At 42.0% G+C, this 25,849-nt stretch overlaps 2 protein-coding genes across 6 annotated transcripts in view; one reads left to right on the top strand and one right to left on the bottom strand.

Moving 5' to 3' along the window:
* Positions 1-18,161, top strand: part of fam169ab (family with sequence similarity 169 member Ab) — a 116,113-nt gene extending 97,952 nt beyond the window's left edge. For all 5 annotated transcript variants that reach the window (XM_038805481.1, XM_038805482.1, XM_038805484.1 and 2 more), the window contains exons 13-14: positions 4,046-4,618; positions 13,366-18,161. In XM_038805481.1, coding sequence (XP_038661409.1) covers positions 4,046-4,618; positions 13,366-13,401 — 609 coding nt within the window. In that variant the 3' untranslated portion in view covers positions 13,402-18,161. The remainder of the gene's footprint in view (positions 1-4,045; positions 4,619-13,365) is intronic.
* LOC119969930 (ribosome biogenesis protein NSA2 homolog) overlaps positions 16,717-25,849 on the bottom strand; it is a 25,505-nt gene continuing 16,372 nt past the window's right edge. The window contains exons 2-7 of the mRNA XM_038803898.1: positions 25,435-25,663; positions 21,484-21,634; positions 20,225-20,404; positions 18,616-18,727; positions 17,757-17,837; positions 16,717-16,962 (exon numbers count right to left, since the gene is read on the bottom strand). Of these exons, the coding sequence (XP_038659826.1) occupies positions 16,895-16,962; positions 17,757-17,837; positions 18,616-18,727; positions 20,225-20,404; positions 21,484-21,634; positions 25,435-25,663 (821 nt within the window). The 3' untranslated portion in view covers positions 16,717-16,894. The remainder of the gene's footprint in view (positions 16,963-17,756; positions 17,838-18,615; positions 18,728-20,224; positions 20,405-21,483; positions 21,635-25,434; positions 25,664-25,849) is intronic.

The raw sequence follows: 25,849 nt of genomic DNA, 5'->3' as shown, positions 1-25,849 counted from the left end.
TTGCTTGAATATCCGCCAGTTGGCACTGAGATTGCCGGAGGTCCTGTCTGGTGAGGAGCCTGAATCTTCTCCATGGTGCCGGGATACATTTTCTGGTCGTCACGGAACGGACTGAGGTTAGCCACCTTAAATTAGTAGTCTCCTGGTTTCATGTTGTGTTAGGTACACTGGTCTAACACTGGCTGCAACTGGATGCAGCTTAGATCAGAAAAATACTCCAGACCTTGAAGTTAGTTCAATCAGATTTATTGAATTAATATCACAGTTAGCACAGTTCCCTGTGAGTTCGACTCTGCTAACTTAAGTGTGGTTACTCTGTCTGACTGAACCAGACTAGCTCTTAGCCACGTGATGGAGGTGTGAGATTGTAACAACACTCTTGAATGACTCTCTAGATGGTCATTAGTGGAAAGAGGAGGAGTGTAAGTGCCTCGTGTCTTTTTCGTCAGATCCCATCCCCGAGTGTCCTGCCTGCTTATTGGTCATGAGGTGTTCTCTGTGTCCATTAGCTGCTTGTCTGTATATCATTGTGTGTCTGCATATCATGACCGGCTCATTAGCAGGTAACAACATCGGGCTCTGATTGGTGGAGTCCCTTCATAGCCGGATAATACTACCCAACCGTTGAGTAGTGGTGGAGACTTGGACCAGTTCGGATGAATCTCCTGATTGTCTGGTGTGAAGTTTGGGTGGCACAGTGATTAGCAGTGTGAGGTGTTTGCACTTTCTCCCTGTGTCTGCGTGGGTTTCCTCCCACAGTCCAGGTTAGGGTGGGGAAGTGGGCTTAAGTAGGGTGCTCTTTCAAAGGGTTGGTGCAGACTCAATGGGTCAAATAGACTCACTGCAATGCAGAAGGAGAGAATCATTCTGTGATACGAATTAGCAGCAGTCAGGTTTCCAACATTTGGGTCCAGCCGTTTGAGGCAAAAGTGAGATTGCCGACCTTGTATTGGTGTGTGAGTCTGCGAGGCTTTCAGTGAGCAATGAGGAGTAGGCGCTGGCCAATGGCTGACCAGGGAAGCAGCAAGGTGACATTCTACCTCCAGGCCAGAGCTGAGGAGGGAGGCAGGCAGCCAACCAGAGAAAGAACAGAGGCCAGGCCAGATAAAGCCAGCAGCAGCCGGGCAGCCAGCCAAGAAGATGCTTGGTCGTCGAGGCTCAGGGCCTGGCCACCCGAGTGATGGGTGAGCAATCGGGAGGGAGGTGCGAGGGCCAGGCATGTGCCAGTGTGGTTTTGGGGGAACAGCGGGGTGACTCCAATCAGTGACCAAGGCTGAGAGTGAGAGGCCTGAATGGCAACCAGAATGGCAAGGGCGAGGCCTCCAACTGATGACAAGAACAGAGGCTGGGGAAGGCTAGAAAGCCTGAGGGTGAGGGGATACCCGGCATCCGTACTAGCGAGGGCAAGAGCAGAGGCCGGGCCAGACAGCGTTATGTGAGTTGAGGGTGGGCGGGGTCAGGAGGGAATTGGCGCCATTTGGGAGTCAGGTTTGATGCCATTTGGGATGGGATGCCACATCACCAGAGGGTGGGTGTGATGTGGGGGTGCCTCACAAAGAGGGAGAGCGTGGGACCCCCAGAAGTGTAAGTCCGCCTCTGCTAAAATGGCAATCGGGTCATACATATCGGTGCCAACAATTCATTCATTTTCTTATGAATGCTGCCCGCATTCAGATACAGAGCATTTAACTCTGTCTTTTGACAAGGCAGCACGGTGGCACAGTGGTTAGCTCTGCTGTCTCATGACACCGAGGTCCCAGGTTCGATCCCGGCTCTGGGTCACTGTCCGTGTGGAGTTGGCACATTCTCCCCATGTTTGCGTGGATTTTGCCCCCACAACCCAAACATGTGCAGGCTCGGTGGATTGGCCACACTAAATTGGCCACACTAAATTGCCCCTTAATTGGAAAAAATTAATTGGGTACTCTTTTTTTTAAAAATTAAAACATTTCTTGTCTTTTGACCATTTTGTTTGCAATCTCTGGCCTTGCCTGCTGGTGCACTCTTTTAAGTTTGCACAGCCTTCCTGCTGCACTTGGGTTACCTTTACCCAGTCACTGCCCTGCAACAGCCTGCAACCCCCCCCCCCCCCCCCCCCCCCCCCCCCAGTTAATTTAATTTCACTCATTATTTCATTTTGGGTTTTTTCCAGGCATCACCCTTGGATGTTTATCAGTGGGTTTCTTGCTCACCCTTGGAAGTGTGTGTCTTTTTATATGGGCAGCACAGTAGCACAGTGGGTAGCACTGTAGCTTCACAGCTCCAGGGTCCCAGGTTCAATTCCCAGCTTGGGTCATTGTCTGTGCGGAGTCTGCACATTCTCCCCGTGTCTGCGTGGGTTTCCACTGGGTGCTTCGGTTTCCTCCCACAAGTCCCGAAAGATGTGCTGTTGGGTAATTTGGACATTCTGAATTCACCCTCTGTGTACCCGAAAAGGCACCAGAATGTGGCGACTAGGGGCTTTTCACAGTAACTTCACTACAGTGTTAATGTAAGCCTACTTGTGATGATAAAGATTATTATTATTATTTTGCTTAAGAAGTGCTTCAGAAGTGCCATGTAATGATTCTCTCTGACATCTCATTTCTCTGAGCTGTGAGGAAATACTTGAAAACTAAAAAATTGTTCGATGAAGAGTTGATGTCGACTTAAAGGGCTGAATAGCCATCTTCTGTGCAAACTGCATGACACTGGACACATTGCATACAGTGAATCACAGATTTGAACCTGTGACTTTCAATGCCTTCTGCGGCCCACTAATGGGCCATTGTATAAAATATTTTAACTTGCTATCATCCATCACAGTCCTCAAAGTGGTGTTGTAGATACTGCAGCTGACATACTTGAGTGACGTGTTTTCTATATCGTTGGTATTGGTGAGCCTTCAATCCATAATTAGAACATAGAACATAGAACAGTACAGCACAGAACAGGCCCTTCGGCCCTCAATGTTGTGCCGAGCCATGATCACCCTACTCAAACCCACGTATCCACCCTATACCCGTAACCCAACAACCCCCCCTTAACCTTACATTTATTAGGACACTACGGGCAATTTAGCATGGCCAATCCACCTAACCCGCACATCTTTGGACTGTGGGAGGAAACCGGAGCACCCGGAGGAAACCCACGCACACAGGGGGAGGACGTGCAGACTCCACACAGACAGTGACCCAGTCGGGAATCGAACCTGGGACCCTGGAGCTGTGAAGCATTTATGCTAACCACCATGCTACCCTGCTGCCCCATTGAAGTGGGTGATGATCCAGGGTCTGATGGTTTGGTTTGGTCCTAGTTTGCTTAAGTATCAAACATACAGGAACTGGAGCGGGCCATTTAGCTCCTCGAGCCTGTTGGCTCCTTGAGCTTGTTGATTCATTCCTGTTTGATCTTGCTTCAGCTTCATTTACTCATTTTTACTTGACAGCCTTTGATGCCCTTACTCGGAAAAACAAAATTGATTTTGGTTTCAAATACCAACTGAGTTGACACTAACAATCCTTTGGGGTCCTTAAAATTCTATCATCTCTCACACGTCTAAACTCGGCACACAAATCAAATAAAACACAAGCTTATATTTCAGCCTGGTATAATGAGTGAACTCGTACTGTTTACCTGCCACCCCCCAGGCCTTTCCTGACGTGTGGTGCCCAAAACCAAATGCTGTTTGGGAGCTGGTCATGGCTCTGTGCAATTGAAGCATCATTTCCTTATGCACTCTGCTTGAGGCAAAGGCCAATATTTCATTGCCATTTGATTACGATTTGTCACCCAAATAACCTATTCTCCACAGCTACTGCTCTCCTTGCATACTAAACTTAATAGCAGAAGCCAATCATCATATGGCAGTATTTAAACTGTTGTTCCATATATTTTCTACAGAATGTGGCAAAATGAAGTCATTTTGAAAAGTTAGAGAATAGGCTATTTTCTGCATTAATTTTTGATTCTAATCAAATACACTGGGAATCCATTTGCATCTAAAGTGCCCCTATTAATTGACATATAGGCAGCTTGCTAAGACCGTTTTTATTTTTCTGTTTAGGATGCGGAGCTTGAAGAGGAAAATGCCGAAGATGTTCTTGCACAGAATGAAGGCAAAGAGTCTGGACCAGTGCAGGATCTAGCAGTTAACAGCATTCCTTCCAACCATCATGCACCTGCTCCAAATAAGTCTGCGTTGGCTGAAAGCAGAGAGTTGCCTGATCTACAATCTAATGAAAACACATCTAATAACGGCCATGTTTCAGCTAATGAGGAAGCATCACAACACAGTGCTTTGGAGGGTGAGGGCATTTCTGGTGATATTTCGAAGACTGTATCAGCACAACATGAAAGTGAGCCAGGGGAGTCTAACGCCCCAATGGACCTCAGTTTAGGTCCCTTACTTGTGATTGAACTTGAGGATGTTTCAATTAAGCAGGTTTCAACTGTACAGCAGTCAGGAGATGAAAACAAAGAGTCTGATGGTGTGAAGGATCAGTCGCCACCCGCTTTGGTTGAGAAGGCTGCTGACAGCAGCTCGGAGGAAATGGAAATGGAAGTACCAGTTGTGGACAGGAGAAATCTGAGAAGGAAAGTCAAGGGAAACAAAGGACCTCCCAAGAAACGAAGCAAGGTAGCAGCTTAAGTCCAAGTTGCACTGTACATGTGTAACTAATTATAGCCCACTGTGTTACAGGAGATCTCAAAATGACTGAAATGGTGTTTACTGAAAATTGAACATAGTCAGTATTTGGGGAATTAATTTATTGCTCTAGCCTCAGTGCTGTACTGTACGATAGCTTGATATTGCAAGCCATATTCCTGTATTCCATTAACATTAACAAACTCTAGCATTTATCAATCACAATACCTATTAAATAAAAATCCAAGTCTAGATTTTTGATGTCTTGTTGCATCTACAGGTTTCAAAAAAAGGTGAAAAGTCCACACCTGTGAGAAAACTGTTTTACAAACATCAGATCTTATTCATTTTGAAATGTATGTATAGAACACAGTGATCCAAAAAATATTTAGTTTGGTAATGTATTACAGGAGAGTGATCCATAAAACCGATTTAGTAACAACTGGGTTGTAGTTTTTTCTAATTGTTCTTTAGGTTTGGGATTGTTTTTAAGCTCCTTTGGCAGTAATATTTTGAAGCTGTATCTAAATTGTAGGCTGTTAATAACCCCGCCATCACAATTTTTCAGTTTTAATTTGATAATCCAAAGAACAACCTTTTTGTGTTGCTAGCCTGCTTTGGTGCATCAGAAGTAATGGAATTAGATCTGTACAATACAGTACTTTGGTATGTCTCCTGTGATTTCAAACAGGGACGTCTGGATGCTGAGATATTCCAACCTTTCCAGTTGTAGCATTTAGCGCTTGTTCTTAGATATTTAATGTTTCATGTTAAAATAAACTTCTAATTTTATGTCTTTGTTCTAGTATAGAATCAAATCATGGAGGAGGCAGTAGTTGTCATGGGACTTTAGACTATTGACTAGCTGGCAGAACCTGCTCAATGATGAGATTTGTTTCTTAAGGGGTTCATTTGATCTGACAAATGTTAGGCACAGTTTTACTGATGGAAATCAGTGCTGCAGAATGTTTAAATTTTCTACATTCTCAAATGCGATGCTAAGAATGTCTTTTTAGTCAAACACTCTGGATTTTGTTTGTCATGGAAGCACAACCACTGACCGAGAGAGAATTCGTACTTTTTACATTGTTATATAGTGTTCCAAGAGAAAATGCTTTTGTGGAGTCTTGAGTGCAATGAAACACTAATATTCTAAAATAAAAATGCAGATTGGTACACCCCTATTGTAACTGGAGCTGCTCACCTTTCCCTAACAGTGCTATTTCACATTGTTGTAAGGGTGGATAATGAGTTCAACTGCATCCTGCTGTGGTTGCGCTTTCCAATCTGTTATGGTTTTACAGCTGTAGTGTTTTCAATACTGTCTTAATATCTGCTTTTTACCTAATGTTAGTCAGAAAATGCAAAACTATTCAATTCTGTCTCTACTTTTTATAATTTCACAGTTCTAGGCTTCTTGTCATTTTAACAGTGAGTCCAGGAAGGGAATGTTGAAATCTTTTAATACATTCTGCTATTTGAGTAGATGACCTTCATGTATTCAGTAATTTACATTGGCACTGGAATGTTAGAAGTATTTTGTGTATGATGCATAGTTTTATAGTGAATGTCTGTCGTAATAAAAGAATTCTGTTTTTTTTCTTGCTGCACGTTGTCAAATTGTGCTGATTTGCTGGCATAGAGCAAGATTGCATTTGAGTCAATTTGTTTCACTTGCATGTTTATGTCCAAATTATCAAATCTGTCTCTCCAAATTTAATTTAATCCTCTGTTGCATTGCCACACAAAAAATGCTCTTTAAATTTATCACTGCCCATGGGAGACCATTTCTTGCTGAGTTCATTTGATCAAAAATGCAGAATAATTTGAAAGAGGAGAATTGTGCATATAGAATCCCAACAGTGCAGAAGGAGGCCATTCGGCCTATCTAGTCTGCACAGGCCCTTGCTCCAGTAGGGCACCCTACCTAGGCCCTATCCCTGCTCCCTTTCCCGTCGCCCACCTAACGATTGGGCAATATTAGCATGGCCAATCCACCTAACCTGCGGGAGGAAACCGGAGCACCCGGAGGAAGCCCACACAGACACTAGGAGAAAGTGCAAACTCCACGGTGCCACCGTGCCGCCCCTTCGGACAGTATTCCTTGATCCATATAGTCTAAGCCAGAAAATAGGCCGAGAGCATCATTAACTGCAATTTAAAATTTCTATCCTTTTAAATCTCTTCTGGGCTTCATCCCTCCCTGACTAGCTTCCTCCAGTTCTGAATTTTTTTTACCCCTCTTTCCTTCAAAACTTTGTGTTCCTTGGACTCTGGGCCTCAATTAATTTCCACCCTACCCCCACTATTGGAAGCTGTACACTCTGGAATTGATTCCCCTCTAACCCCACCAAATTCCTCCACCTATTCAGAGCCATCTACTATTTTCCCAAAGGCTCCGTGGCCATTTTGTCCTGTGTGAAGATCCGCTTTTAGCCTTTGGCTGGATTGTTGTGAAGTGTGGATAGTGCAGTTGGTGTAAGTGGTGCTCGCAGGTCGGTACCACTTCTTATCAGCTAGGATACAAATTATATTCTACATTTTAGAGATGAGTTTATCCTGTAGAATAATCTAAGCTGACATATCAGGGTAAACTGAATAAGTGCTGCATAGTCAGAGGTGCTGTCCTTCAAAGAACATTAAATATTCATGACAATTGTTTGAAAAGGAGGGATATTTTACCAACATTCTTCTCTCTATCAATACCACCAAGATAATAATTACTAAAATAATAGATTACCTAATAACTCAACACACAGGTCACACAACCTGGAATGGTTGCCGTGCTTGCATATCACTGTTCTTTATTGTGTGAAGCATCTTAACATGATAAAATGCTTAAAAAGAACCTGAAAGTCCTTCCATTGAGTATAGCCAAGGTTGAACATCAAGGAGGTTAATTGCCTCAGGACTGCTTCCATTTTGGCATTGTAACTTCAGGCAAAATCCACTTTACTCTTCAGGAGTTCCTAGTTGTCCTTTCACGCTGCTTACCTTTGTTTTGCCATCAACACATTCTGATATTTTAATGTGCCACTATCAGCACCCTTCTTGGCCTTGACCACCCCATTTATATTCCCTTTGTCTTTCTGTCCACAACATCTTTGTCAATCTCCACCGATTGCTGGCCCACTATCCAGCCCCACTGTCTCCTCCCTCCCCAACAATATAAAATTGATTCTATTTCCAGTTCTCTCTTGCTTTAAAAAAGAGTCACCCAGACTGGAAACATTAGCACCGTTCTGACCTGCTGAGATTGTCCAGTATTTTTTGTTTTTGTCTATCTTTCCCTACTCCATCTCTCCGTGTAAACTCTCCTACCTATTATATTCACAGCCATCACCGTGACCATTCCATCTCACATGGCCTCACTATTCCCATTTTATCAACCATCGATAAGGTGCTATCTCTGACCCTTTCCTTGTATCATTCTGCACCCACCTCTTCCCCTTTTCAACCTTCCTTCCTTCTGCTTTCTGTCAAAATTGACTTAGAAATGCACTTGCAAAATCCCAACTGTGTAACCTCTGGCTGTCTAGTCACAACAGTTCTGCAGCTACTGCTCACCTCCACCTTCTGATGCATTGTCCTCACCAAAACCCTTGGTATCTCTCACCCTAGCCACTCCCCTAAGTCTAAGGAATACAGACTTGAATGGATTTGGAGGCCAACTGATTTAACAATTTACCACCAGATTTAGCTTGTAAAGCACAGTGGGCTAAATAGCTGGCTTGTAGTAGTAGTAGTAGTTATTATTATCATCATCATCACTTATTGCCTTGTAATGCAGAACAATGCCAACAGCGTGGGTTCAATTCCCATACCGGCTTCCCCGAACAGGCACCGGAATGTGGTGACTAGAGGCTTTTCACAGTAACTTCATTGAAGCCTACTTGTGACAATAAGCGATTATTATTATTCAATTTCAGTGTCACTTTATTGTCCATATGGGTGGCATGGTAGCACAATGGTTAGCACAGTTGCTTCACAGTTCCAGGGTCCCAGGTTCAATTCCCGGCTTGGGTCACTATCTGTGCGGAGCCTGCACGTTCTCCCTGTGAGTGGGTTTCCTCTGGGTGCTCCGGTTTCCTCCCACAGTCCAAAGATGTGCTGGTTAGGTGAATTGGCCATGCTAAATTGCCCTTCGTGTCCAAAAAGGTTGGGTTACGGGGATAGGGTGGAGGTGAGGGCTTGGGGAGAGTGCTCGTTCCAAGGGTCGGAGCAGACTCGATGGGCCACGTGGCCTCCTTCTACAATGTAAATTCTATGATTCTGTGGCGATTCATTCATTAGCAAATTACATATAAATGAATAATAGCAATAAAATAAAATGTCCTTTTCACAGAGGTCTAACTTTAATTAAAATGTATTTAAAAACTATTCCAATGCATTGAAGTAATCATAATCATTCAGTCCTACCTTGAGTGCATATCCTCATCCATTCATTTAATTCAGATTCTAAGTTCTATAGAGAAGGGCACAAATGAGTTCAGAAACCACTTTATCCTGCACCTGAGGGATTTCTAGTCTTTCTCTGAACACATCCAACAATAAAACTGAGACAAGGAGGGATTCTCACTGTTCATGACCCTGCTTTTGTCATAGTTCCTCGAGAGCAGATTTTGTCAAGAATGATCTACTCATCAGCTACCCTGCCAACACTTCTCATGATTGCAGGAGTCATAGTTATACGCTACAGGAGTCATAGTTATACGCTACAGGAGTCATAGTTATACGCTACAGGAGTCATAGTTATACGCTACAGGAGTCATAGTTATACGCTATAGAAGAGGCCCATCGAGCCCTCGCCGACAAAACTACACTAAATCTACAACGTAATCTTGAATATTATGACATTTCAAATGTTCATCCACATACTTTTTAAAAGGTTGAGGTTTCCTACCTCTACGACCTCCCCCAGGCAGTGCATTCCAGACTCCTACCACCCTCTGGGTGAAAAATGTTTCCTCAAATCCCCGCTAAACCTCCTGCCCCTCACCCAAAAGTTATGCCCCCTCATTATTGACCCTTCAATTAGGGGGGACAGCTGCTTCCTACCCACTCTGTCCATGTCCCTTAAAATCTAATACACCTCAATTAGGTCCCCCCTCGGTCTTACCTGCTCTAAATGAAACATAGCTCAAATACTCTTTTCCAGGCAACAGCCTGGTGAATATTCTCTGCACCCTGTCCAGTGCAATCACACCCTATAGTGTGGTGACCAGACCTGCACACAGCACTCTAGCCGTGACCTAACCAAGGTTTTGTATGGCTCCAACATAATCTCCCTGCTCTTGTATAATCTATGCCACGACTGATAAAGGCAAGTGTCCCATATGTCGTCTTATCTACCTGATTAACCTATCCTGCTGCCTTCAAGGATCTGTGGTAAAGCATCCCAAAATCCCTCTGAATCGGGGCAAGACCTACCAATTAATGGTAATGAATTGGGGAGAGTTGTAGAACAAAGATCTAGGAATACAGATTCATTGCTTCTTGAAGGTGGAGTCGCAGGTGGACAGGGTGGTGAAGAAGGCATTCGGTATTCTTGGTTTCATTGGTCAGAACATTGAATACAGGAGTTGGGACATCTTGCTGAAGTTGTGCAAGACATTAGTACGGCCACACTTGGAATACTGAATACGGTTCTGGTCACCCTATTATAGAAAGGATATTATTAAACTAGAAAGAGTGCAGAAACGATTTACCAGGATGCCACCGGGACTTGATGGTCTGAGCTATAAGGAGAGGCTGAGACTTTTTCCCCTGGAGCGTAGGAGGCTTAGGTATGATATTATAGAGGTCTAAAAATAATGAGGGGCATAGATAAGGTAGATAGTCTTTTCCCAAAGGTAGGGGAGTCTAAAACTAGAGGGCATAGGTTTAAGGTAAGAGGGGAAAGATACAAAAGGGTCTAGTAGGGCATTTGTTCAGAGGGTGGTGAGTGTCTGGAATGAGCTGCCAGAGGCAGTAGTACAGGCAGTTACAATTTTGTCTTTCAAGACAGTTAGTTATATGGGAAAGCTGGGTATAGAGGGCTGTGGGCCGAATCTAGGCAATTGGGACTTGGCTTGGTGGTTAAAAACTGAGCGGCATGGACAGGTTAGGCTGAAGGACCTGTTTTCATGCTGTAAACCTCCTGTGGCTCATGAGTACTCTCTCTTGTCTTGTTACTCCTTCCAGGGTTAAGTTCCATCTGCCATTGATTTTCCAATCTGACCAACCTGTCTACACCTTCCTGCAACTTGAGACATTTTTCTCACTGCTAACAATCCTGACTGTCTTCATGCCATCAAACTTACTTATCATTACCACCACCCCCCACATTCTTATCTATATTGTTTATTTATGTTATCCCAGTGGTACGCTACTGGACACCGGCCTCCAGTCACACGGCCTTGTACCACCACCCTCTGTCTCCTACCATTAAGCCAGTTTTGGATTCAACTTGCCAGGTTACCCTGGATCACATGTGCTTCTATCTACCAGTCTCCCTTGTGGGATCCTATCAACGGCTTTGCTGAAATCCATATGAACTACATCAACTGCACTATACAATCTCAAAAACGTTAATCAAATTTGTTAGGCATGACCTCCCTCTGACGAAGCCATGCTGACTATCCCTGATTAAATCTTGCCTCTCTAAGTGGGGATGAATTTTCCTCTTCAGAATTTTCTCCAATAGTTTCCCTACCACTGATGTGAGACTCTCTCTGGTCTGTAATTCCCTGATTTATCTCTATCACCTTTCTTGAAAATCATCCTAGATTGCAAAGATAAACTCTGGTTTCTTTACTGTTGCAAACCCATCTTGTTAAATTTCTCTACCTTGTCTGCTTTGTCCTTCCCTCCAAGAAGTGAGGAGCTTGTACACTTAGTGACAATTAAGTTTGAGACCCTCCAGTTAGCTGCCGCTGCCACTTCCTTCCCCCAGGTCAAACTTTGTCTCAGATAACAGCCTAGCCTGAACCTGGATTGTTTTCGTCTTGTCTCCTTCTGGGCTCCTCTTTTTGATAACACCTGCCTTCTGCTCCTTTTGAGGTTATTCCCACTGTACTACTGCATTACTGATCTCCTTTCACTGCTCTTATGCTAGCTGATATTGTTAGCTTTGCTTTCTTAAAAATTTGCCACCATCATCTATCTCTCCTCCCCCCCCACTCCCCAAAAGAAAAATCAACCCATGGCCCCTCAGTACTTCCAAATTACTGCCCCATTAATTACTGCCCCATTACCAACCTGTCATTCCTTTTAAGTCCTAGGATGTATAGTTGTCTCCCAAATTTGTGACCATCATTACTGAAGCTCCATATTCAAAATCTTCCACTCAGCCTTCCATCTCCCCAGTTCCGAAACTGCTCTCAAAGGCACAAATGACATCCTATGTGACTGTGACCAACCATCCATTAACGTATCTGTAGCCTTTGACACAGTTGAGCTCAATAGGGTGCTTACGTTGTGAACAGTCTAGTACAGCCTCAAACAGTTGCCAGGGAAAAGGATAGAATCAGTGGAAAGTGAATGGAGTTTGCTATAGGGATTGAAAATATTGGCCTTGGTCTTGTTTGCTCGTCCACTCATGGATATCGGACAAACCATCTCATACATTAGAGGCAGTGGATGGGTTAAAAGCTAATGGTGAGGGAGAGCTGGATTTAATAATATACATGTGGAAACTATTTTTGGGTGATGTTGCCAAGGGACTACATTTAGGTACACTAACTTACATATTTACCTCACCTTGAACAATGAAATATCCCAAGGTGCTTCACAAGAGCATTATAATACAAAGAATAACACCCAGTCACATAATAAATTGGTCAAAGAGGTAGGTTTTAAGTAATATCATAAAGAAGGAAAGTGAGCTAGAGAGATAGGAAATAGGAGCAGGAGTAGGCCATTCGGTCCCTCAAGCCTGCTCCACCATTCAACCAGATCATAGCTAATATTTAGCTCAATATCATTTTCCTCCACTATCCCAAATACCTCTGTATTTATCATAGAATTTACAGTGCAGAAGGAGGCCATTCGGCCCATCGAGTCTGCACCGGCTCTTGGAAAGAGTACCTTACCCAAGGTCAACACCTCCACCCTATCCCCATAACCCAGTAAACCCACCCAACACTAAGGGCAATTTATCACGGCCAATCCACCTAACGTGAACATCTTTGGACCGTGGGAGGAAACCAGAGCACCCGGAGAGGATGTGCAGACTCTGCACAGACAGTGACCCAAGCCGGAATCGAACCTGGGACCCTGGAGCTGTGAAGCAATTGTGCTATCCACAATGCTACCGTGCTGCCCAATACCTACAAATGTATCAATTTCTGCACATCGATATAGGGTTCTACCAAATTTCCAGCAGAGAAGCAGGAGAGGTCATGCAGACTTTTCTAGCGTAAAACTCCAGCATCCTAATAAGATTCAACATTTGTCAATTACTAATATTCCATAAAATTGCCCTAGAGGCATAATAAGAGCTTGAGAACCAAGCCTCAGCAGACTCTCATAGACCAGGTAAAAATGTAACAATTAGAATTTCCTGCAGGTATTTAATCAGATTTTCTGACTTTTTAAACAAAGATTATGATTTATCTGACTGCCATTTGCAGTGGTTTAGATGCCTCATTGTAATTGCAGGTTCTGAAAATCCCCGAGTAGCCATGCAACGATCTGCACCCCATTTCCAGGATGATCTATTCAAAGGTTTAATTATGGCTTATTTTTTCTCCTTGTAGGTCCGCCACTATCGTGCATCCACCAGAACACGATGAAAGGAATTCATTTATCAGCTTTGAAAATCTTTAATGCATTTTCTGTCACTGAGGTGAGGAGGCTGTTGGAAAAAGCCATAAATCTCTAATGGACCAAGGGACTAAAACTTGATTAAAGAGTTTGGGGTAGAGTTTCTGCTATGTTCACCTGAAATAACGCAAGTCTTGATGGCCTTCAAGTACAAATTGGATCTAACACGGATCGGGATTCCACAATCTTTTGTGCTGGTTTACACAACATTGTGCCGGGAGTGGCCCTGAAAGGAGAAAATTAGCCATGTCCTCAGACCACTTTAATCAAAGTTTCCGATGTTGCGCCTGCATGCAGGCTATAATTGAACCGGTCTGTGGGCCATTGATGAGGCTCTTAATTTTAAACTTTTGTGGGGCAGGGACAATAAGCAAAATAGAAAATAACGTAAAACTGGACTATACCAAAACTGACTACACCAGTGAAACGAGTAAAAGCTTCTGAATGGTTTGAATTCAATTATTTAAAATCTAGATACTCAGATGATGGGATAGGTACTGACTAAAAATGCTGGTTTGTCATGATGCATCTGAAAATTGATTTAGTACAACCAGTGTTAAAAACACTATCCAAACAAGCTGGAAGATTTTACCTTCTCTGATATGCAAATAAAGGATAGGGACTTGGAGCAAAGCATTCAATTCAGAAAACTAGCAATTTTATCGATTGTTGATTAGAACCACGCGGAAACCCTACCTTTTTATTTTTAAAAGCAGACTTATGTACAGCTTGCCGTTGGTTTTTAATTTCAGATTTTTATTTTCCTTCAGTTTAGTTATTCAAGAAACCTGCACCCATGTTACAGTTCTTTTATGTAGCAGGCACCTTGCTGTGAGAATCTTGCTTCAAATCAGTAGTTAATCAAATGCAGGAACAGGGTGGGAGTCCTTGGGTGGAAACAGTGTAGACCATCCAAACTGGGTTGCGTTATTAGGGTAAGACTTAGCTAACTTCTTCCTTTCCCCATATTCCCTGCAGCCAACATGGCCATATTCTCACCCGCGATAGCATTGAGCAACCTGAGTCACATCTGCAGATTTACATGAAACTTTTTTTACAAAAGGCCAAAGATGACATTTTTGAAAAATCTTCCCCAACCAGTTAGAGGCACAAGCCCATCTCCCCACAATTGAGAATTTTTTGTACTCCTGTACACTCTGCCAAAGCTATGCAAACGAATATCCTACTACTGTAGCACTGTGTAGTGGAACTCCAACTAGTATATCGCACAGTAACAATTTGAAATGCTTTAACTGGGCATGTCAAGCTGGTAGCCAGTCTTTAGAAAGAAATTACATCACAGATGCTTTATTCTCAACTTAAATGCAATAGTTACAAATTCAGAAATACTTCTGCCCACTTCCAATGTCAAGCAAATCAATTTCTGTATCAGAAAATAATTCTGTACAATAAAGCAATTAATCTTAGATTTCAAAGAAAATGTACATCTACTGATCACAAATGATTGTTTTAGAAAACAAATAGAATCTCTTTTCTTTGGGATCTATCATGAAATCTGCTAGGTCGTTGGGAAATATCTAACCAAACTACTACTCTTTCTACGCGCAGTGGCCTTTCTAAACAAGCATGGCGAAATGTCAGCCACCCTATGACATGTTACTTATTATTCCCATGTGTGACAATACTATTCGTACCAATAACGCCATGCTAGTTCTACACATGAACATTGACCAATTAGTACCAAGTCTCTGTCGTGGCTCACTAACGTCTGAAAACTTATGGTTAATAACAATCAAAGTAAATATACAAATTAACATTTTCATTATTTCCTTATGGCAGTTGGCCCAGCTGAATATGAACTGAAAAGGGACTGGCAGCTGGTTTGAAATGAGTGATATATAGCCACTATTTGGCTACTGGATATTAATAACAACACGCTGGAGCAAAATTAGATCAAATAGAAGTGGTGTGAATGCCCTTACTGTAGCCAGGACATTGACCATTCTCCATTTCAATCCAATAAAATGCAGGTAATGAATTAACGATAGCCTCCGATTCTAAAAATCTCTTGGTGAATGATGTTTGATAAAGACAGCAATTCAAGATAAAAACACAACCCAATGAAATGCAAGACTTCCACTTAGACTCTCAGGCCATAAAGCATGTTACAGATGTCAATGCTTTGTATGTTTTTTTTTACCCCAGAGACCTAATCTAGAACATTAATTTGCTGGCAACTAAAAGGCAACCAGGAAAAGTAACTTCCCTTTGGCATCAGTCCACAAAAGCATTGATTGTACTTTCTTCAAAACGTGCTCCTGTAGAATGGTCCCTCTCCTAAATACAGATATTACCAATTCATAATATTCATGTTAAGGATAAATTTATTCAAAAATCATTAATTTGCCACTGGCAGACATCATAGGAAGCATTAGACATGAGAGCTTGACAAGGGCGGCAACTCAAAATTCTGAATTTTATACCAATCGTTTTGGGGTTCTTTGTTTACAATTCAAGTCAAGAACCCTTAAATTGGAGTTTCAAAGATATGCAACTCAAAATCTGCAGTTAAAACCACCTATTTTAGAAGTGGAGGGTCCAACCGATTCCTTTTAAATTTAATGCATCCCTCATGTCCCTACCCAAAAAAACCCTGGAGATCTACAGCATTTGATCACTTTTGCAGGACCTAATACAGTTCACAGTCCATTAACTAATTTTGAAATTAGGTTACTTGCATGGGAAGACACAGCAGCAAATCCCATGACGGTAAGGAGTTGTGATTTGCTGATCTGTTTTTATTGGTGAATGTGGGTTGAGAGAAAAAAGCTGATCAGAACGCCAGAGGACCTCCCTAAAAAACAGAAAATGCTAGAAGTACTCAACTCGGGGCACATCTGTGGCAAGTGAAGCAGTTAACGTTTCAGGTCAATGACCTTTCATCAGGGAAAATCTTTTCGAAAGAGAGGGTCGTTAATCTTGAATATTAATTCTGTTTCCCACTCCAGTGATGTTGCCTGACTTCCTGATTGTTTCCAGAATTTTCTTTTATTTCAGATTTCCAGCTTCCAGAATACTTTGTTTCTGTAAGCTTTTCTTCTAGTAGTGTCATGGATATTTTAGACCACCTGAACAAGCAGATTCAGTTTCACAACAACGCAAAGTGTCTGTATGTATTCAAGTTCTGGAGTGGACTTGAATTTATGACTCTTGTTCGTAACTGTAGAAGCTTATCACTGTAGCAGGATAACCATACCACAAGATCAAATTGCTGACTTCAGTTAACTGCACATAAATCATAAAAATCAGAACATACAAAAAACATTTTGAAAGATGGTTCTTTATTCTATCTTGGCTTTCATTATTGTAAGCGGATTCATAAATAACAAAAATACAGAAGTACAAATGCTGCTTTTTCATGTGGATTTTGCGTCAGAGATCAAATATGGTCAGGCCCCAAGTCCTTTTAATATCCATGTCACAGTTCTGTGCTCTGGTGATTTAAACTAGCAGAACTGCATTAATACAGCCATCATTTTCTGGGTTATTTGTTACTTGTGCATATTTACCTGAAAGGAAAAGAGAAAATGCATCAGTTTGAGAAAACGTATTAGTTCTAACAAATGCACACAGTGATTTAGTTGAATGCATAGCGCACAATAAATGGCTCAGATTACAAAAATACATGAAACCAGCTGTTTTTTTGCATCCAAGAATGTTCCGAATGTGATGCCGGTCCGACCACCCACTGGGGCTGGAATCACAGTGGTTAGCATAGTTGCTTCACAGTTCCAGGTTCTATTCCCGGCTTGGGTCACTGTCTGTGCAGTGTCTGCATGGGTTTCCTCCCACAGTCCAAAGATGTGCAGGTTACAGGTTAGGTGGATTGGCCATGATAAATTGCCCTGTGTCCAAAAAGGTTAAGTTCGGTTACAGGGATAGGGTGGACTTGACTCTGTTTCTCTGAGCAAAGGCCAATCCCCTGAAGTTATTACTGACTCCTATTTACATAGCCATAAACTTTGAACTATTAGGGCAGCACAGTAGCAGTGCTGCCTCACAGCGCCAGGGACCCAGGTTCAATTCAGACTTTGGGTGACGTGTGTGGAGTTTGAACGTTCTCCCCATGTCTGTGTCCTCCCACTGTCCAAAGATGTGCAGGTCAGGTGGATTGGCCATGATCAATGTGCTGGGTTACAGGGAATGGGCCTAGATAAAAGGTTCTTTCAGTGGGTTGGTGCAGACTCGATTGGCCGGATGGTCTCCTTCTGCACTGTACGGATTATATGGATTTGAACAACACTACCCAATAGCTTCAAGTGCACTCCAATATTAAGGTCCCAAATACTTGCTTATAACTTACCCCAGACAACTTTGCCGCCTTGTGTGACTAAGCCAAGCTCACTTACGTTCACTTCAATGACAGTACCTTTAGTAATAACTCCTAGAAAAAAATACAAATGTTGACAATCTCTTAACATCCCAGAGAAACAGCTGAACCATCCATGAAATACCCACCCATGCTATCAACCACCTGAAAATGAATACTGAACACATGTGATTGCTTTGAGAAATTACTTAAACTGTTAAACTAGACACAATAGTTTGTTACTTTCAGACTCTGATCTTCTTGAGGACTAAACTGACCTTCCTGGAATTAAGATGCTTGCCTCTTCTAATTCCAAAATGTGCATTTCTTTTCCTAATCTTTGTAGGCCTTAACTGAATATCTAATTAAAATAAATAGTAGTTGAATATGGATAAAACATGCAAATGTCTTTGAAAATTATTTCAATTGGTGGTGTTTTTGTATTTGAAGTCATTTTTTACATTGTGTATGAACAGATGTGCAATTCACAGGTAGATTTTTACACAAGACATCCTAATAATTGAGAACATTTTGAAACAGCAAAATTATTTTAAAATATACCAGTTTATAATAATAGCTATTCAACCATTCTTTCTTTTGAGAAATGGACACCTTTAAAAACAATTGCAGCAAGCGGCTACCTGAGGAACGGCCTGCAGCAAGGGGTTGGATCCACATTCCCCCCTTGGATTTTAAACCCACCTCATTAGCAATTCTGCTCACACAACTATTATTGTTACCACAGAATGATGGTTAAAAAAGTTTAGAAGATAATGCAAAGAAAGAAATCAGCTTGAATTGTTCTTTCTGCAGTTATGGAATAAAGTATATTCCATTTTGTTTATTTACTTACCTAATGTTGTATATAAAGGTGACGATGGGTTCTTCTTAACACCAAGTATAGGTAAACAGAAGGTGGCCTTGAGCTCTGGATGGGTTACATGGGCCTTCTTAAAACGCAAACCCTGTACAACAATAATTACAGCTCAGATCATCTTTTCTTTCACAGAAGAGATCACAAACAAGAAATTGCATTCCAACTTTTTATTTTAAGTGATTAAACTTTTTCCAACTGATAGGGAAAACAGCAAAACAATTATTTATTATTGCTACAAGTACAGAAATAAGGGTCATTTGGCCCATATTAGTCATCCTTCATAGGAACATATGATTTCCAAAGCATCTAGCTACCACGTTTAAAAAAACAAAGTGACCTCCACTACCCTAACTGGACGGTCAACTGGGAAAAACGCATCCCTATGTGTTCCAAATTGCCTTTTGCCAGTTTGCAAAATATCCCCATTCCTGCAACTGTGTTTAATCTTGAAATATTACCTGGGATTTTAATTTGGTTTAGTTCTTATCTTGTATCAAGGTGTCATCTTGTGAACTTAGAATCAATTTTTTTCAACCTGTCCTTGTATTAGGCTTGTTGATACTAGGGATCAGCCTAGTCTCCCTTCTCTACACGAGTTCCAGGCTCGGGGGCAAGCACCGTTTGCACATTCTCTCCATGATTGGTGGGTTTCCTCCGGTTTCCTTCCACAGTCCAAAGATGTGCCGGTTAGGTGGATTGGCAATGCAAAATTACCACTTAGTGTCCAAAAATGTGATGGTTAGATGGGGTAACAGGGATAGGGCGGGAGTGGGGCTAAGGAAGGTGCTCTTTTAGAGAGTCGGACTGAATGGCCTTTTTCTGCGCCGTAGTGATTCTATAGTTGAAACTAATAATCACACTGGGTTTCTTCCTATTCATTAATTCAGATTTTAGAGTGCATGGATGTTCCCAGTTTATATATACGAGTGGCAACAGCGTACTGAAATTAAGACTGAACCGATAATCCAAAGACCCAGGCGAATGCTCTGGGGACCCGGGTTTGAATCCCACCCTGATAGATGGTGAAATTTTAATTCCACAGCAAAGAAATTCTAATGATGAACATGACACCATTGTCAACTGTCGTAAAAACCCATCTGGTTCACAAATATCTTATGGGGAATAAAATTCTTACCTGGTCTGGCCTACATGTGACTCTTGGTTGACACTTAAATGCCCTCAATTAGGAAAGGGTAATAAATGCTGGCCTAGGCCAGTGACGCCAACATTTGATATATTTTTTATCAAGTTGGTTGAATCTATCAATATTGCTTCCCTAGTTTTTCAAAGTACTGTGGTTTTGATCTGGTAGTTTATTGCAGACTTTTAAAATTACTTTTCTCCCATTGGCATTAAATACTCCCTGCCAGATAGTCTCAAAGAAAACATATCCTGTACCATTGTGTCTACTTTCTCAATCGCCCAGGAGCTTCAGTTATTCCACCTCATTTCCTATCTAGTCTGTCCTTCACGGTGCTTTAAACAGTTATTAATTATTTATCTATTCTTATTAAAACTCTAACTGAATCTACTTATACGAAAAAGGTGCAAGAACATTCTCCTCCAGACAGGCTTTGTATCTCACCATTGGTCTGATGAACCTTTCATATTTAGGAGGTTTCCGAGTGAATCCATCTCCAACAAAGCAGACTTTAGTAACCATTCTCTTCCACGCTTTCTTCCTCCGTTTACCTGTGCGGAGAACTTTCAGGACTTCAGTTTCTCCTTGGGCACGGACTTTTGGCAAAGGTACTTCCCATTTACCCTACCAAAGAACATTTTACATCAGATTAGGAATTAAAATTCTGCTTCATCTAAACAATTTATATTTATACAGTGACTAAGGTCATAAAACATCCTAAGTACTTCACAGGAGCCTTATAAAACACATTATGATACCAAACCAAATGAGGTGGTATTAGGTCAGATGTCCAAAGTTTAGTCAAAGAGGTAGGTTTTAAAGAGGGTCTTAAATGAGGAAGAGGCAACAAAGTATAGAGGGGGAATTTTAGAGCTTGGGGACTATGCAACCGAAGACATGGCCACCAAGGTGAAGCAATTGTGGGTGCAGATATCTGAGAGGGTTGTAGATTAGAGGTATGGAGGGGTAAGGTCATGAAGGGATTCAAAAACATTTTAAAAGTGAAAACATCGCTTGACTGGGATTCAATACAGCAAGTACAGGGACGATAACTGCGAGTTTGGACACAAGGCAGCAAAGTTTTGAATAACCTCCAATTTACAACGGGTAGAATGTGGGTGGCTAGCCATGAATGTGCTGGAATAATTGGAAGTTAGAGGAAACACTCAGGAATGAGGGTTTCAGCAGCAGATGAGTTAAGACAGGGACAAAATTGGACAGTGTTAACAGGTGGAAATAGGCATTCCCGGTGATGGTGGTCAGAAGCTGCTCATTTCGGGGTCAGGTGTGACACCAAGGTTTAACAGAGGCTTAATCTCATACTTTTGCCAAGTGGAGGGATGGAGTTGGCCACGAGGGAACAGAGTTTGAAGTGGGAACAAAACAAAAATGGCTTTGGTCTTTTCAATATTTAATTTTATGTCTATTGGAAAGGGAAAAGAGGGCTCTGTCCAAAAGAGTGGGCCTTGGACACAGTAACAGTGTCTTGGTACTGCACGAAGGAGTGTCAATCGATGTGTTCAAAGCCTGTAGTGGTACTTCAACCCACGACCATCGGAAGGTGCGAATTATTCTAATGAACCAAAGCCGAAACCTCAAAGCAAATATTTCCCTCAAACATCTGCACACATTGATACTCCCAAGAAACAGAGACCTAAACGTTCAAGGTCTGCTGTCAAAGAATAAAAAGGTCCTTCACTTACAGCTTTCTCTTTTCTCTTTTGTTTGATCATGTTGGACAGGACTTTAGCACGGGATTGGCCTTCTCTGTCGAGCAGATAGGCTGGAAGGGCTCCTTCCGGTGTCTTCTCGTCATTCTTCTGTTTTGTGTTTCTCTGTTCATGCATTTTGAGGCTGGGGAGATGAAATAATTGAGTTTCAAGTGAAATTACAAGTTATATATTTTTTAAAAACAAATTTTTTGCTGCTTTTGGAGGTTAATGCTCTTGCACGATCCTTCTGGCAAGGCACTCGCTAATCAAAGACGGATCTGTTACAGTGAAAGATGAATTTATTCAACATGAGTTTTAGAATCCTCTGTAAAAGTGGGAACAAAACAGCTGAGCATGACGATAAGAATGGTGCACATAATACACGATGCCTTTCTTAAAATAAATTCTAGAAGACTAGGCCACAAAGAATTACAGAACTAGACTGGGCCATTAGGGGAGGAACAAAAATAATTATGCCAAGCATTCTTCAAGTTGATAAACAAGCAGTTTAGATTTAACCATCAATCACCAGATCTACTGAACATCAAGCACAGTTGGACCTCCCTCTCAGTAGTCAAACCACTCATCAAATCCAATATAATTTGTGAAAGCACAGATCTTAGCCACTTACTGCAATATGAACTTTCTCTTAAAACGCAGAAAATTTAGGAATTAGGAATTTTCTACACATCATTTTCTGGGTTACAGGTCCCACTATCCAGTGAGATCCCACTATCTGAAGACTCCGACATTAATTCAGAGTCGGAGACAATTGCAGAGTCCTGTGAGGTTAACTGCTTGTTACATGGAAGTCAGTGTGCCTGGACTACCACAGGGTCCCAAGTGCATCTTGAGGCAGAATCTATGGTCTCAGATAATCCAGACTAGAATATCTGGGGTCATGAAAGCCAAGTGCTGCTCCATGCGATAGTCTGCTGGTTACAGCATGCCAACATATTTATTTCTCCTTTCAGCCCATTAGCAAATCCTAAATCCATGCTATAACCCTCCCAATTCAGTGAATCCTAATTTTTTGCATTAACCTTGTGCAGCACCTTATTGAATGCTTTTTGAAAATTCAGACTCACTACATTCATTAATACCCCTGTAACCATTCAACTTTTTACATCCTCAAAAATCTCAACAGATTCGGAAAACATAATTCCCCTTTCATAAATCCATGCTGCCTCTGATTAGTTACATTATGATTTTCTAAATGCCCAGTTAGCACATTCCTAATAAAGGTTTCCTCGTCCTGAACCGGATCTTTCTGTGGTTTCTTTCCTTTCTTACCCATGGGATAAACCTCCTGTTCCCTTAACCTCATTCTCATTAGCATGCCCTACCTAATGTCCCTTCCACACCCACATACAATAAACTGCACTCTCATCGGGCAGCACGGTGGTTCAAGTGGTCAGCACGGTTGCCTCATGGCGCCGAGGTCCCAGGTTCGATCCCAGCTCTGGCTCACTGTCAGTGTGGAGTTTGCACATTCTCCCCGTGTTTGCATGGGTTTTGCCCCCACAACCCAAAAGATGTGCAGGATAGGTGGATTGGCCATGCTAAATTGCCCCTTAATTGGAAAAACGAATTGGATAGTCTAAATTTATTAACAAAAAATAAAAAATAAACTACACTCTCCTCAGACACTGTCCAACTCATAATGATCACTGTCGTCTTAAATGATCCAAAGGAACACCCCCTATCCTTGTAAACGTCCACTCCATTTCCGATCTCGATATCATCATTACTTCATTGGGTTGTCACCTTCCACATCCCCCCCCCCCCGGTCATGCGTTTTCTCACTTGGGCTTCACCGTATCCAATTTTGTCCAGAAGACTCTCCTCCTGTAACTCCATTGCCAAGTTTTTGACTAACCCTCCCAATAGCTCGTTTGGCTCAGCATCTTTTCTTTACTCTTTTTTTTCCATCATTAAATAGATTTACGGCTGAAAAAGACAGATTTTTAGTCTCAGGGTCAAAGGGTCCAGGGAGCAGGCACGAAAGTGGAGTTGAAGCTAAAGATCTGCTGAGGGAGGAATGTTGATTAGAGCACCAGACTCCTTCAAAGAGTAAAAATGACCTTTTCACATTCATTTAACAGACAACCAACAGCTAGCTATAATCTTCAGTTCCGAAGAGCCACATTGAAGAGTAAAACCCGTTTCCCTCTCCAGACAATGGTGAGGTAATGTCACCGGACCAGTAATCCAGAGATCCAGGCTAATGCTCTGGGGGACATGGGTTCAAATCCCACCACAGCAGCTGGTGCAATTGGAATTCAATTAATAAATCTGGAATATAAAGCTAGTCTCAGTAATAGTGATCTTTGGTAATGGTGACTGTTGTAAAAACCCACTGGTTTCCCCAATATCCTTTAGGAAATGAAATCTGCCATTCTTAGCTGGTCAGGTGGAAATGCCATCACCTGGACGTTCCAAAAATCCCACACCTGCTGATTTGGAGCTACATTGTTGGATCAAAATCCTGGAACTCCCTTCCAAACAGCATGGAGTAACCTTACCACGTGGACTACAGCGATTCAAAGCAGCCGCTCACCACCACCTTCTCAAGGGTAATTAGGGGTGGACATTAAATGGTGTCTTCGCTAGCAACATAGACACCGAGTAAATAGAAAGCATGTTGAGATTTTCATGCACTTTGTTTCTCTTTCATATATCCAACATTCGCAGTGTTGTGTGCTTTTCCTAAATATTTAGATGTTATGGTTCAACTGAATTTCTTTGGGGTTTTCTGTTTCTACACAGTCATCCATTTAAACCCAAGGATAGGAAGCTACCTTCCTCCAACTCCATTCCTCCACTCTGCAGCTCAGGCGAACTATCCTCATTGGATTCTTATTCAATTGTAGCTAGAGCACCTCCAGTCTCTTCCCTCTCTCATACTATTTCATTGGAATTCCCATCTCCATACTCCGCTCGCTACATTCCCTCCACCGATATGGGATCAGCATCCAGATTTATGCGGACAAGATCCAACATTACCTTTTCCACACTCCCTGACCTTTCTGTTTCGGTGAGATTTTTAAAAAGTAAAGAAATAGGAGCAGGAATACACCATTACAGACTGTTGAGCCTGCTCCTCCATTCAATACCACCATGGATTATCTTTGCCTGCCTTCTCACAATATCCCTCGAGTCACTAAGACAACAGAAATTTGTCTATCTCAGCCTTAAATATATCCAATGATGGAGTAGTCACAACCCTCTGGGTAAAGAATTCCAAAGATTCAGAACTCTTAAGTGAAGAGATTCATCATCTCAGTCCCAAATGTCTACCCGTTATCCAGAGACCCTCCCCCGTATTCTAGATTCCCCAGCCAAGGGAAACAATCTCAGTATCTACCTCATCAATCCCCTTCAGAATCTTGTAGGTTTCAAACATATCACCACTTTGCTTGATATTCTGTCTCAAACAAACTGGAAAGGTCACAAACTTGAAACATTAACATGGTTTCCCTCCCTACTCAGATGCTGCCAAACCTCCTGAGTCTTTACCAGCATTTTCTGATATTATTTTGTCTTTCAACTTGCGCACATTTTGTTCATAAAAGCTAATTTACCAATATTAAGTATATGATTTTACACTATTGTTTTAATGCACGTGACCCACACAATTACATTGATAAAATTAAGAACCAAGTTTGCTTCTACAACTGCGAAAGAAAGCAAAGATTTCTTCAAAATTATATTGCTTATTTTTAGAAAATATTGATTAGAAGTGCTTGATTTCCTCCAACTTTCTTAGATATGATCAATCATCTGTGACTATAAGACTAAATCATCGAATTTCTATGGACATTCATGTCCACACAACTCTTGGGAAAATTCTACAATTTGGAGAAAGGAAGCAAGATATTAATAATGTCCAAATCACACATTCGGAAGAGAAGATGCAGATAGTTTAAGAGCGACACTTACGTCTTCTTCATCTGTATTTTTTCTGAATGGCGCTGTTTGTGGTACAATTTGGCCTTCAGACCGATCATCTTCTTGGCTTTGTGAGAGCGCTCATGCGCTTCACGGCTCTCCTTCTTCCTTTTCTTCTCATGGTAGTCCAGGCGATAGCCATATCGCTTACGATGTAATTCGATGTATTCGTTCTGTGGCTGTGTTAAATCGGAAGTAGAAAGAACATATTTATTATACACTCAGCAAACAGACTGCCCCTTCACGGAAAATGATTGTGAAATTGGAGCAATATGGGAAAGGGGAGACACGAGGGTGGGGGGGGGTGGTGGGGAAGACACGAGGGTGGGGGGGTGGTGGGGGAGGAGACACGAGGGTGGGGGGGGGGTGGTGGTGGGGGAGGAGACACGAGGGTGGGGGGGGTGGT

This window comes from Scyliorhinus canicula, chromosome 8 (assembly GCF_902713615.1).
Source record: "Scyliorhinus canicula chromosome 8, sScyCan1.1, whole genome shotgun sequence".
NCBI classification, from domain to species: Eukaryota; Metazoa; Chordata; class Chondrichthyes; order Carcharhiniformes; family Scyliorhinidae; genus Scyliorhinus; species Scyliorhinus canicula.
The sequence above is the reverse complement of the archived record's forward strand: the minus strand, read 5'-3'. Positions and strand labels throughout refer to the sequence as shown.